This window comes from Periplaneta americana, chromosome 4, assembly GCF_040183065.1.
Source record: "Periplaneta americana isolate PAMFEO1 chromosome 4, P.americana_PAMFEO1_priV1, whole genome shotgun sequence".
Classification (NCBI taxonomy): domain Eukaryota; kingdom Metazoa; phylum Arthropoda; class Insecta; order Blattodea; family Blattidae; genus Periplaneta; species Periplaneta americana.
In genome coordinates, this window is record NC_091120.1 from 207,073,341 (window position 1) to 207,088,668 (window position 15,328).

The window sequence follows — 15,328 nt, forward strand, 5'->3', positions numbered from 1 at the left end:
CCTCGGAAATACCCAACCAGATAATCAACCCAAGCGGGAATCGAACTCTACTCCGAGCGCAATTACGGATCAGAAGGCAAGCGCCTCTACCGACTGAGCTACACCGGTGGCTGGCTGTAATGTTTGCTTACAGTTCACCTTTAGAAATTATTGAACTGCATGTTGCTACTACAGAGCTATCAAACACGAGCCATAAGCAACCAAGTCATTAGCATTGTGCTCCGGTACACTAGGCTACTCAAGTATGACATCATCGGCCACATATTATAGGATGTGCTTGGCGACACACTGTGCACGTCCAGTGCGCGCTATCCCATTATTTTACATGTGCTCGCCACACCTTCGCCATCTCGGTGGGCGCCCTGCCTTTTCGTTCAGTCGTGAACTAGTGATACCCACTTCAACAGAGTTCTTCTTCTTCTTCTTCTTCTTCTTCTTCTTCTTCTTCTTCTTCTTCTTCTTCTTCTTCTTCTTCTTCTTCTTCTTCTCTTCATGGAGTAGGAGAGTCTCCTGTTCCGTCCTCAACTTTCCACCTTGTTCTTGGCCGACCAATATCTCTTCTCCCTTGTGGTTTATAATCCAACACCTGTTTCGGTATTCGTTCCTTATCCATTCTTCTTAAATGATTCGACCAACGAATTCTGTATTCCTTTATTTTATCTACAATTGGGAGCAGGTTTAGTTCATTCCTTATGTCATCATTTCTATATCTATCCAATCTTGTACATCCTTTTACTCCTCTGAGAAATTTCATTTCCGCTGACTGGATTCTATTAATATCATTTTTCTTCAAGGTCCATGCTTCACATCCATATAAGAGAGTTGGTATAGCCATTGTCTTATAAAATTTTATTTGCGTTTCTTTCCTTGTTTTCTTCTTTAAATTCTTGTCAATTGTGCCACATATAGCCTGGAAGCGTTGTGTTTTAATATTCACATCCTTATCATAATCATAAGTAATATCGCAACCTAGGTATTTAAAATGGCTCACCTGTTCTATAACAGTATTATTTATTATTATTTTACTTCTAACTGCATGTTTTCCCCTGAAAGCCATTACTTTTGTCTTTTATATTGATATTTTTAGATTATATTCTCCACATATTGTATTTAATTTGTGTATGGCCTTTTGCAAGTTATCTTCACTATCCTGGATAATTATCTGATCGTCTGCAAATAAGAGGGTATTTAAAATGTTTTGTCGATTTAACGAAATCTCGTCATTAGTACATTTCTTCCATTCTCTAAGAATGTCGTCTATGTATATATTAAAAAGACTTGGTGATAGACTACATCCTTGTCTGACACCTTTATTAATCATAAATTCTTCCGATAATTTTCCTTTTATTGATATTCTGTTCATTGTTTTGGCGTAAATCGATTTTATAACTTGTATTAAGTGCAGTGGAATGCCTCTTCTTTCCATGATTTTCCATAATGTCTTGCGATGTAGTGTATCAAAGGCTTTTTCATAATCGATAAAGCCAATATGTGTCTCTAAATTATGCTCTCTTCGCTTTTGTATAATCATGTTAATTGTAAATATGTCATCCATGCACGATCTTCCATGTCTAAACCCATTTTGTTCTTCTAGCAGAGTTATTGTACAATATAATTCAATTTGTTCAATTATTGGGATTTTTTATTAGACCATGGTACAGCAGTCTATCGTCTCTCGTTCTATACCACAGAGAGTGGCATGGTACAGAAGTCTATCGTCTCTTGTTCTTACCACAGGGAGTGGCATGGTACAGCAGTCTATCGTCTCTCGTTCTTACCACAGGGAGTGGCATGGTACAGCAGTCTATCGTCTCTCGTTCTTACCACAGGGAGTGGCATGGTACAGCAGTCTATCGTCTCTCGTTCTTACCACAGGGAGTGGCATGGTACAGCAGTCTATCGTCTCCCGTTCTATACCACAGGGAGTGGCATGGTACAGCAGTCTATCGTCTCTCGTTCTTACCACAGGGAGTGGCATGGTACAGCAGTCTATCGTCTCTCGTTCTATACCACAGGGAGTGGCATGGTACAGCAATCTATCGTCTCTCGTTCTATACCACAGGGAGTGGCATGGTACAGCATTCTATCGTCTCTCGTTCTTACCACAGGGAGTGGCATGGTACAGCAGTCTATCGTCTCTCGTTCTTACCACAGGGAGTGGCATGGTACAGCAGTCTATCGTCTCTCGTTCTTACCACAGGGAGTGGCATGGTACAGCAGTCTATCGTCTCTCGTTCTTACCACAGGGAGTGGCATGGTACAGCAGTCTATCGTCTCTCGTTCTATACCACAGGGAGTGGCATGGTACAGCAGTCTATCGTCTCTCGTTCTATACCACAGGGAGTGGCATGGTACAGCAGTCTATCGTCTCTCGTTCTTACCACAGGGAGTGGCATGGTACAGCAGTCTATCGTCTCTCGTTCTATACCACAGGGAGTGGCATGGTACAGCAGTCTATCGTCTCTCGTTCTATACCACAGGGAGTGGCATGGTACAGCAGTCTATCGTCTCTCGTTCTATACCACAGGGAGTGGCATGGTACAGCAGTCTATCGTCTCTCGTTCTTACCACAGGGAGTGGCATGGTACAGCAGTCTATCGTCTCTCGTTCTTACCACAGGGAGTGGCATGGTACAGCAGTCTATCGTCTCTCGTTCTTACCACAGGGAGTGGCATGGTACAGCAGTCTATCGTCTCTCGTTCTTACCACAGGGAGTGGCATGGTACAGCAGTCTATCGTCTCTCGTTCTTACCACAGGGAGTGGCATGGTACAGCAGTCTATCGTCTCTCGTTCTATATCACAGGGAGTGGCATGGTACAGCAGTCTATCGTCTCTCGTTCTTACCACAGGGAGTGGCATGGTACAGCAGTCTATCGTATCTCGTTCTTACCACAGGGAGTGGCATGGTACAGCAGTCTATCGTCTCTCGTTCTTACCACAGGGAGTGGCATGGTACAGCAGTCTATCGTCTCTCGTTCTATACCACAGGGAGTGGCATGGTACATCAGTCTATCGTCTCTCGTTCTATACCACAGGGAGTGGCATGGTACAGCAGTCTATCGTCTCTCGTTCTTACCACAGGGAGTGGCATGGTACAGCAGTCTATCGTCTCTCGTTCTATACCACAGGGAGTGGCATGGTACAGCAGTCTATCGTCTCTCGTTCTATACCACAGGGAGTGGCATGGTACAGCAGTCTATCGTCTCTCGTTCTATACCACAGGGAGTGGCATGGTACAGCAGTCTATCGTCTCTCGTTCTTACCACAGGGAGTGGCATGGTACAGCAGTCTATCGTCTCTCGTTCTTACCACAGGGAGTGGCATGGTACAGCAGTCTATCGTCTCTCGTTCTTACCACAGGGAGTGGCATGGTACAGCAGTCTATCGTCTCTCGTTCTTACCACAGGGAGTGGCATGGTACAGCAGTCTATCGTCTCTCGTTCTATACCACAGGGAGTGGCATGGTACAGCAGTCTATCGTCTCTTGTTCTATACCACAGGGAGTGGCATGGTACAGCAGTCTATCGTCTCTCGTTCTATACCACAGGGAGTGGCATGGTACAGCAGTCTATCGTCTCTCGTTCTATACCACAGGGAGTGGCATGGTACAGCAGTCTATCGTCTCTCGTTCTTACCACAGGGAGTGGCATGGTACAGCAGTCTATCGTCTCTCGTTCTTACCACAGGGAGTGGCATGGTACAGCAGTCTATCGTCTCTCGTTCTTACCACAGGGAGTGGCATGGTACAGCAGTCTATCGTCTCTCGTTCTTACCACAGGGAGTGGCATGGTACAGCAGTCTATCGTCTCTTGTTCTTACCACAGGGAGTGGCATGGTACAGCAGTCTATCGTCTCTCGTTCTTACCACAGGGAGTGGCATGGTACAGCAGTCTATCGTCTCCCATTCTATACCACAGAGAGTGGCATGGTACAGAAGTCTATCGTCTCTTGTTCTTACCACAGGGAGTGGCATGGTACAGCAGTCTATCGTCTCCCGTTCTTACCACAGGGAGTGGCATGGTACGGCAGTCTATCGTCTCTTGTTCTTACCACAGGGAGTGGCATGGTACAGCAGTCTATCGTCTCTTGTGCTTACCACAGGGAGTGGCATGGTACAGCAGTCTATCGTCTCTTGTTCTTACCACAGGGAGTGGCATGGTACAGCAGTCTATCGTCTCTCGTTCTTACCACAGGTTTTGATCTTATTTTAATCATATTATAGTGTAATACGAGTGCGATAGGCCAGGGCCCATAAGATACCTGGAACTTTAAACAGGCGCATGAAAACAAAACTGCTGTTTAGTAAATCTGTGCATGTTTATTATAATTGAGAAATGATGTAGTGGACCTAAGAGTGCGTCAGTCCGTGTTTGTTAGTAATAATGTTCACTTTGATTTGAGCTTGAACCCAGGTATCCTGCGTGGAAAGCCAACGCTCTCTAAATGGACGAAGTAAGAACAGCTGAGTGAATGTTTTCATCACTAAATTGCGACCTTTCTCTTTCAACTCGAGAAAGCCGCATTACGAATGTGTTACAGTAAGGATAAGGAATGGAATTCAAAGAGTGTAAACAGTGTCGTCACAAATAGGATGATTGGCACTGGAGTTCATTAGAAATCTGATTAAATTAAGTTTTTCAAGAACTGCAGGAAATATGGCGGAGTTTAGTTAATTAATTAATTTTGAAAAGTCGCGAGAAATGTGATCGCATAAGATTCCAACTTCATTGTAGGCCTACTGTTATTTTCTTGTTTATTATATTTCGTAATACTTACTAACAATGTAATTATAATTATTACTGTAACGTCAATGTATTAAAAATTATGCATTTAAAACTGAGATGCCAACAACAATTAAGTAAAACGAAAAAATAAAACTAACGATAAGAAATGAAACGTTATTTTCAACTATGCCTGAATCCGCAGTTCCGCAGTCCGACACTACTCTGTACGAATTTGTATAGTTGGTCACCATCATGCACATGAACACCCACTGACTACCGGTACATGGTAACTTCTTTCTTCAGACATGCATCCTGATAGCGCTGTATTTTCACAAATTGTCTCATAATAATCTCTTCCTATTACCTAACATTTTTTGAAATATATTAACATTCTATGTATTTTAGTTTGATTCTGCTACATAGTTTGTATTCCATTGTTTAATTACTAGTTCGTAGTATTTTATTGTTTAAGTCATAAGTAACTCTTGTATGCACGTAACTTTTATGGAAATCAAATTGTTGTATTGTTTGTAGCTTTTACGTTCATTCATATGTAGGCTATGTAGGTATTATGATTCTACACTTTAAAAAGAAGTCACTGATATGAGGAAAAATGCTGAAAAAAGTCTGCAGGTTATAGTTAGGGCACAAATGCAAATATATTATACTATACTTCGTGTCTCTGCACATAAATCTTATATCATAATAATGTATGAAGTATAGTATACTATACTCTCAGGAGGATAAGCTGTAGCTCACTGTCTTCTTTTCTAAACAGCAAGGACATAAGGAGCACAAATAAAGGACATTACGCAATTTTGTTCATTAATAAAGCACTCAAAGGCATATAAGGCGGAGGTCTAGTGTATTGTTTTAATGAAGATGAGTAGAGAAATTAAAAAGTTGTAGGTAGGTACTGCGCTGGGCAGCAGGTATCTTCTATCGTAGTTGTTCACTATAATTATATTTATTTTCGAAGTGTCGTGAACACAAAACGCTATGCTCAGTGGGATACCATTTGTTAGATTTCATATTTATTACCCACTGTTTCATCAGTGCCTTATTTTTCAAAGTGAACCTGCAAAAAATAAATAAATAATAATGTACGTACTGTAGAGTGTAGGGTATGCTGATATTTGTTACAAGTTTACGCATACAACAAAATGCTGCTAATTATACCTGTTTTTTTTAAGATGTATAGCAAAACTATGCCGTAACTTCATAAAAATTAGCAGAAATATGATACATTCTTTGCCTTTTTTCTTCTGCTACTGCAGTTATATGCAGTCAAAGATGTTGTAGTTATATATCTATAGACATACAAGACAATTGGTGTCGTGTACAAATTTGAAACCTCTCGCGCAGGTTCATGTTTGGGGAGCATGAATGATTGTTTCTATAAAGCATTCGGAGTTTAGAATATACCATTGAGTATATAGGCGGTTTCTTAGCGGACATCCCCCTTCACTGTTATATAACTAGACTGCTTTACTTATTTTCTAACGTATAATATAAAATAACGGAAGTAAATCTAAATCCATGTTGAATCTTTCGTATATTACTTTTAACATTTGAATATAAATAATTTATTAAATCTACAGTAAATACTGTAACTAAGCATTGTTTTAAATATAAACGCTTTACATTGCTCATAAATAGACTTACAGTATTAGTTTATTTCTATTTCCAATATATTGACCAAATACATGGAATATTTTTGCTTATGTTATTTTATATACGTTAGAAAATACATAAATAACTTATTTAAGTTATATTACAAAGATGGGGATGACCACTAAAAGATGCTTATATACCCAACGGTACCTATTATCCAAACACCTAACGCATTTTAATAATAATCCTCAGCGTTTATTTGTAGGTTATATGGTGGTTAGCAACTATCTATGGATGCATATTTATTACGTATTGAGCTTCGTGACTGTATATACTAGACTGTGCTATTACCACAATATGCATTTGTATTTCTCTTTGTTCTAAATGTTGTCAAATAACTATACAACGTCTTTGGTTACGGTATCAAATTTGTTCCAGTCTTCTTTCGTTTTATATCAAACTAACGATAACTAAGCTTGATTATGTCCATAACGTGGTCGCTTTAAATGTTAATAGAATTTTTTTCATTCATCAATTCGGATTGATTTATTAGATACTATACAGTATATACAGCCGTCTGCTAGCCGGTGCTTCTCCCAAAACATGGTGGCGAACGCAAGCTTCAATTTGTCCCTACTCTTTTTAACTTCAGCGCAGCCTCGACTGTAGGGGCTTATATGTAACATACAAGGAAGCATATAATTATATTACCCTATATATACTATATATATTTATCAATGCTGTTATGAGAGCAGACGAAATTATACAACGAGAACGCTTATTAAATGGCTGCCGTATTTTGTCGAGGTACCACCCAGAGCGCTGTACAAGCCAAGCTGGCGACTCTTTCTAGCTCGTTGGTCAGGTAACGTCTTGGTTATCTTTGACCTATTATACTGTAGAGAAATGAATAGGTTATTCATAATAATATATTAAGCTGGTTCTGCTGTAAATAGTAATGAATACATAAAATTGACGGGTGACGGATTTTCTGGCGGAAATTACGATTTACATTGTCCTTTGACTATTTTATATAGCTGCTTTCATTTGTAATTGTTTAATTTTTTGGGGAGCGTAGACGAACAAAACACATCAACTACATAACTAGAGATTGTAAGGAAGTTGCATTAATATTTTCTTTTATTTGTATATAGATTGAGTGAATCTTACTTTTTTTTTAATTTTGACGGATTCTGACGGATTTCCAGGTGATAGACAGACGGGGATACAATTTATATGTTGGCAACACTGATACGCTCCTTTCACTCGTCAGAATTATCCTTTTCCAATGGAATGCAGTCGATAATATTCGTGAGTTTTGTGTGGGAAATAAGAATAAAAATAATAATGGACGTGCATCTGTTTCATTGCAGTTATGAAAACATGTATTTCTTTTCAAATATACAAAAGAAAATTTCAATATTAAATAACTGTCACTTACTATAATAACAACATAGGCCTACACGTCAGTATGGGCACTACTTGGAATTGTGCATATTCGGATCGGGCTTCGTACCCACGACCTCTGAGACCATGGCAGACAGCGTACTGTGATTGTAGAGCTTGGAAAAATGTCGGTTATTATCAGTGCCTCTTTGTATAGACTATATTTGCAAGCAATATTTCTGACATCTCACAGTTCGGTTTTAGTGCATTTGATCACTTGTTTATTTCGGGTAGGCTACTTTGGTGTATGTGATTTTTTAGGACGATGGTCAAGGTACAATAACATTCGCTAGACACGGTGTGTGATCTGCATCGTGCATTGTAGTCCGGTTGTGTATAACTCATGTGGGAAATATAACCTAGACTGAGGTGTTTGTTGACCACCATGGCAATGGTTGTCAAAGTGGAACCTGATTCAGACAGTGACCAGAATGAACACGTTACAAGGCAGGTGCCGGACTCCGATGAGGACGAAGCGGCTCCCTTCACATTTCTTCCGGTAGAGACTGAAATTCAGGTAGGATTGGCATTTAAGTGTAAAATCTGCAATATAGGCTACCTAAATATTCTGAAGTTTAGCAAAAAGTGAGTAGTACATAAAATTTAATCTAGGTTACGTTACGTTAGGTTAGGCCATGCCATTCTTTGCATCGCCCGGCTTCGAATTTTTCTTGCACGAATTCTTTCGTGCGTGTTTGTTTTACGTAGAATGAGGGCCTGTGAAAATATCAGTGGTGATAGGCTATGTAGCCTACTGACTTTGTAGGCCTACTTTGGCTTCTGTGCATACTGTTGCAGGTTGGGGATACAGCTCTTCAATTTGTGGATGGCGATGGAGAGGCAAAGGTGGAGAAAATGGTGCGGCCTATACGGCCACGCAAGCATAAAGTGAAGGACACTAAGGGGTGAGGAGTGTGTGTAGCGTTGCCATGTTGAAGTACAAATGTATTTACGTGATATGTATGACTCAGCTAGAACCCATGGATGCAAATACAGTACATTTGTACTGTAACGTGGTAACGCAGTAGTAAAGAAATACCTATATATATATACACAGTTCATTTTGGTAATGCTTCAGAAACTGGCTATTTCCCTAGAAATTCGTCCTGGACCTCTCGCACGTTATAATAAGCATCAAACGATTTTTATGTTAGAAGTATTTTTGACCGGAAACTAAAACCACGTGTACCACTATGTACATCTCCCAGGAGGCATTTGAAGGAAAAGAAGATTATGCCTTTTTGGGTGTAGCTTTTCTGGAGAATTGCCTTCACTTTGTTACTTCGTTGTAGAGCGGTTATGTTGCAGACTGACTGGTTCACAATTTACACTCGTGTCTTGCAGGTTTGGCTTGGTGTGCACCGAGTGCGGCAAGAGGTTCCGCTTCCCCTGTGACTACAAGAGGCACGTGGTGATGCACACGGGGGCGCGGGCCTTCGAATGTGACGACTGCGGCAAACGCTTCAAGCTGCTGAGTCATCTGAAGATGCACATCTATCGCTTCCATGCAGGCGAGCGCCCCCACGCCTGCGAGGTCTGTGGCAAACGCTATGCCAGCCGCACTGACCTGCGCGGACACGCCCTCGTACACCGCCCTGAGCGCCCGCACGCATGCGCCACGTGCGGCAAGGGCTTCGTAGCTGCCAAGGATCTTCGGAAGCATGAACAGACCCACGATGGTGCACGACCCTTTGAATGTGACGTCTGTAAGAAGCGTTTTCTTCGTCGCGCACATCTTGAGAAACACATTCAAGTGCTACACAAGTAATAAGGTGCACAGAGAGGAAGTGGCAAGCAACACTTCCTGCACAAGTAGAGCGATTAGTACAGCCTGCAGATTACACAAGTAGCAAGCAGCGCTTCTGCAGAAATGCACACTCGCAGGGAACATGCTTGCTGAAATACAACCAGATTCTGTGCAGTTGCAAGTAGAAGTACATCTATATTCTACTCAAGCAGCACTTTCTGGAGATGTACCGTAAAGTGGGGTGAATCTGATAAAAAATTTCAGTCTTTTGTAGATATGTCATATAAAATTTTTACAGCATAACATCAATTTGAATTTAGTTTCATTGAAACTTGAGGATAATATGGCCATAATTTAATTTAGTTTTAATTATATTTTAATATAATTTTAAAAAGTTAATTGTTGTTCGGTTTCACTTCACAGGTTGGGATGAATCCGATCACATATTTATTTTCGCTATTCTGTCGGATTCAGACTGCCAGTGGGTGAAACCAATCACTATTTTGTGTTTTAAAAAATATGTATAAGTGAAATACATCAAATTTTAGTACAGTTTAACTTTTAGTCTTATACAATATGTATTAGAAAGGTATTAAAGTATCTCCTCATTGATTCACTTAACATAATTATATTCTCTCAAATAAACAATTGACATCACATATATAATTCATACCTTAAAATAGCTCCAGTGATACAAATTTTCAGAGGGTGTGAGTTACTACTAGGGCTGGATGAAAAGTAATGGCAACAGTTCGATATTTCTGACATGGCTTTATTCACAGGGGTACAACATTTACGTACCTTCTATATAGTCGCCCTCCTTATTTATCACCTTTTGCCAAATGTTTGGAAGGCGTCGTACACCATCAGCGCGTCCATCTTTGTTCATGTTCCGTATTGACGACCCTATAGCACGGATAAGTTCATCTCTGGTATTGTACCGGGTCCCTCGCAGTGGTTCTTTCACTTTGGTGAAAAGATCGTAATCACATGGACTCATATCGGGTGAGTACGGTGGATGTTCCAGAATCTCCCATTGCCAGCGGCGCAAGAGGTCCTTGACAGCAGCAGCAGTGTGACTTCTTGCATTATCATGAAGAATGATGGGGTTCTGTACCCCCAAGTGTCGTCGTTTTCTCCTGAGGGCTGGACGAAGGTGGTGCTGCAGGAATCTGCAGTTGTAGTCCGCATTTGCCGTCCGCCTTGGAGGTACAGCGTGGTGCAGTATTACCCCATCAATGTCATATGCCACAGTGAACATCACCTTCACAGCACTTTGTGTAGGGCGCACTTTCTTCGGATGAGAAGAACCTGGATGCTTCCATTCATTTGATTGACATTTCAGGTATCCAATGCCCTGTAATTTTGCTGTAACCCAGAATGTCTTGCAGAATGTGGAGCACAGTTTTGTGATATACTCCAACTTCTGCTGCTAACTCACACGCAGTTCATCGGCGATCAGCATCCAACAGGGAAGCAAGGAGTTGAACTGTGTTGTCCTCCATGCGGAGTCGTCCTGAACGGCATCCCTGCCTTCCCGGAACGCTTTAACCCATCGTGCCACTGTGCGATATGGCAATGCTGCATCGGCACATGCTTCACGCAGTCCCTGAAAACATTCTTGTGCACTACAACCTCGTGTCACTTCAATTTTGATCCAGGAACGTTGCTCTAGTTTTGTAAACATGGTCTTAGGGCGCTCGCATTATCCCTATGAAAGTCAACGTTCTACACACTGCAGTAGATTGACAGAGTACTGTCGCCGCTGGCTGCACTAACTCATCTAACAGTCCTTGTTCATGTTCACACAGCTGGCAGCTCTCGAACGCACCATCGTCACGTGACAGCAGTGTTGCCATAACTTTTTATCCAACCTATGTATTCAATGTCATGATCATTAAAGTTGTTCAAAATATAATATACAGTACATACATGACGCCTTCCTTGCTCTGCCACAACACAAGTAAATCCTGAGAGACTGCAGATTCCACTTGTCAGCACTGTCATCATCACTTCCAATAATGTCTCTTACTACGCTTCCTTTGCCTGGAGTTAGAGGTAAGCGTTTTGCTCATTTGTTCATTTATCAAAACGAACCTTATTCAGTTGCATTTCAAATGACGCTGTCCAAGATCTTTTTCCTGAATTACTGTCACTGTGTCGTCTTCTTGTTCAGAAATCTGGACAGTGACTTTATTGCGACAGAAGGGAACAATTACTGCCTTCCTGAAGCCAGACAAGGCGTTAGATTGGGTTCATGCCTACAGTATGTTTTGAAAGACTCCCTTTGTTGTATACTGCATGATCGGTTTCACCCTGTAATATCGTGTTTAGTGAAATGTAGCATCAAAATGAATTAAAGCTAGTACTTAAGAACATTATTAGAAAGTAAAAATATCATGACATGCCCATTTGACAACGATGATAAGTCGAACCAGGAGAAGTTATCTGAATGTTGAAAAGAAAATCTGTTGGCTTGGCGCTCTGTAGCTGACCGTTAGTGTAGATCAGTTACTTAAGAACAAAAAACAAAAATCAGTTGCATCATTATTATTATAGCGAAATGTGCAAATGATCGGATTCACCCCATATGATTAGATTGACCTGATTTTACGGTATATCCAAGTTCTACACAGCAGACATGGGCAAAAATAACCAGTTATTTTCATAAGATTAACCAGTTAATTACCAGTTATTTTTGTTTCCTGGTTTAACTTTATAACTGGTTATTTTCATTAATAGCCGAACGACCGGTTATTTTTTAAAAATATGTATTACATCAAGTATATTTTAAGTATATCCCCAGATCATATATAACAGATTGCTCGGCCTTATAGGCTTTGACATCAACAACTTTTATCAATTTCACTATGCTGCCACCTAGCTGCTGCATAAGAAGTCACGTTATAACTACTATTTGAATTGCATGGAGCAACTGTACTTACATCTAGCAATCGTTCCCAATCGATGGTGGCGATCCTGGTGGTTGTTCTCTTCCACATGTTACCGATTTTAACATGGGGATGGCCAATCTGTTATATAATTTTGTGTTCAGGAGTGTATCTCAAGTTTAATGTCGGTTGAACATTGTTTCTTTTTATTTGTACTCTGTGTAAACAAATTGTCTCATGAGCCATTCCTAGATGGCTGTGGATCACTACTTCATCTCTACGAGATTAAACTGTCAGTAATCTATGCTTATCATAATTGCTGATTCTCTGATTGATATATTATGCGGTATTGAAGCATTTCAAACAGCGAGAAATTTTGATTTCAGTATTTATTGGTTATAGAAAAATAGATAGTCTGTCAGAATGTGCCACAATCAAGATGATTATTGTAGAAATTATGTAATTTGTGTTACATTTTATTTACCTCATCTACAGGGTGATTCAGACCACCCAGTTGTTTGTTTTGAAAAGTTCTATCAAATGGTACCTTATTTGACTCCGACTCCTATTTGAAATTTCAAAGTGATACGCCACTGACCCTACTTCTTGTTAAGGCTGATTGACGAAATCAAGCTCAAGTGAAAGTTCACATGTGCTTTAGTTACAAATATTTTTTCTCGAAAATTTTCATGCACTAGTTTTCGAAATAAATGACTTACAGGTGACCTGAATCTCCCATTGCATTTTCGTACTTTTTCTCATTGAAAGAGCAGTAATTAATAAAAACGTTTCCTATGAAAGTTGTTTGTTTTGAAGAGCTCTATCAAATGGTACCCTATTTGACCCCGACTCCCATTTGAAACTTTAAAGTGATACGCCACTGACCCTACTTCCAGTTAAGGCTGATTGATGAAATCAAGCTCAAGTGAAAGTTCACATGTGGTTCAGTTATAAATATTTTTGTTTCGAAAATTTTCATGCACTAGTTTCCAAAATAAATGACTTACGGGTGGTCTGAATCACCCTGTATAAGCCTAATATGAGTGCAGTAATTAATTAAATGCAGTTTAATATTATTATTATTATTATTATTTGTATTTCGTTTAAGGACGTCATTGATGATCTTCAGCATCTAATGACGTTCCTTTAAGAACTGTGTCTTCTGCCTGGTTCACATTTGACTGTTTTTTTTATATCTATTGGCAATATCCACTCATTTTGTTTTCCTGACTAATTTGCCGAGTTTAACATTTAGAAAAAAAATGTATTGGTTAACTGCTTATTTTTTATCAGTTAATGCCCATCTGGCTGAATTAATTTTATAACAACCAGTTATTTTCAAATAACCTGCCATCCCTATTATGCAAGCACCACGCCAAGGAGCAGAACTGCAGCCAGCAACATTTGTTACATCTTGTGTGTGTTGTGGAACTTGGTCAGGGACATGTGATAGTTTTTTAATTGGTTATTTTACGACATTTTATCAACTACTAAGATTATCTAGCATCTGAATGAGATGGTAATAATGCCAGCAAAATGAGTCCAGGGTCCAGCGCTGCAAGTTACGCAGTGTTTGCTCTTAATGGGTTGAGAGAAACTCCGGAAAACCTCAACCAGGTAATTTGTCCCAACCAGGATTTCAACCCAAGCCCGTTTGTTTCATGGTCAGACTTGCTAACCGTTACTCGACAGCCGTGTACTATGTGATTGTAACGTGGCACTAAGTGTAACAGTACTGAATTAAATAATAAATTGCGTGTATTATGCAGGCTGTGAGAATTCTGTAGGCTCAGAAATTAATAATATCCTAATACAATAAAGCATTGAAAAGGACTTGATATGTTTCATTTTGCTATTGTCACAACTTTAAGGAAATTCACTAGTCGGCTGTCTCCCTCACTTCTGTCCCTTTAATAGCCCCTTATTTTGTAGACTTGAGGCCAGGACTTCCCCTGTTATTATGGGTTGTTTTGTACTTCAATTGGAGTGGGTATTTTTATGGTGATTTGCTGACGATTACGAAGTATGTGATGTGGAACCAACAAGGAATTGCCGCAGTACTTTTAATATGCCTGCCCAGCTGTCTTTCTATCTGTTGGTTGGATTATATCGTCACCTGAATGCAAGAAATAGGTAACTCGAAATTTGCGTTTTTTAGTTATCTCTGTTATAGCATAGCAAAAATCGCACAGAGTGTAATGTAAGAACTAGGTAAGTGATTGAACAATACCGCGACATCTATTTTCCAATGTAACAAATAGGTAAAAGAAAACGAGACATATTCCTCAGTGCAATAAATAGGTAAAGAGGCAATATCTCAAAATAGGAAAAATTGAGTTACGTAGTTCTTGCATTCAAGTGACGATACCATTTCGCAGCCGCTTCACAATTTCTGTACACATTACTTAAGTTTACTGTACTATATTTTGGGTGATCCATGCAGTTGTACAGACAGGTCTGATGATACTGTGACTGGTTGAATGTCACAGCAGTCGTGGTTCTTCAGAGATGCTGATCAGATGTGGGATTTGTGAAATGATCCAGGGGAGACAGGAACACCTTGAACATCATTTTTTTCCACTATAAATTCCTGAAAAATAAGCAGCAGCAGTTTATTAACAGTGCTGTTGCATTAAATCAAATTTTTATAATATGATGCGTTGAAAGATTTTTCATTCTAGTGTGGAAAGAAGGGCTTTTCATGATTTGATTTCAGAAATTATGAAAGAATCATTAGTATTTTATGAATGGTATGTTTGTGTTTTGTAGGGTTTGTTTTCTATTTGCAGAATGACATTTATGACAAATTAAAAAAATTCTCATTTCTGTGTACCTTGCCTCATGCAATAGTGGTTACGAGTGACCTTCAAATACGTTTAGTCCAGTCAGCTGGTAACCATATCAT

At 39.8% G+C, this 15,328-nt stretch overlaps 1 protein-coding gene across 1 annotated transcript; it reads left to right on the forward strand.

Annotated features, from left to right (window-relative positions):
- Window positions 1-7,605: 7,605 nt before the first annotated feature.
- Window positions 7,606-13,675, forward strand: LOC138698746 (gastrula zinc finger protein XlCGF7.1-like). Its single transcript, XM_069824974.1, has 3 exons — window positions 7,606-8,302; window positions 8,584-8,690; window positions 9,130-13,675. The coding sequence occupies exons 1-3, from the start codon at window positions 8,171-8,173 to the stop codon at window positions 9,551-9,553; spliced, it is 663 nt and encodes a 220-aa protein (XP_069681075.1). The 5' UTR covers window positions 7,606-8,170; the 3' UTR covers window positions 9,554-13,675.
- Window positions 13,676-15,328: the final 1,653 nt, after the last annotated feature.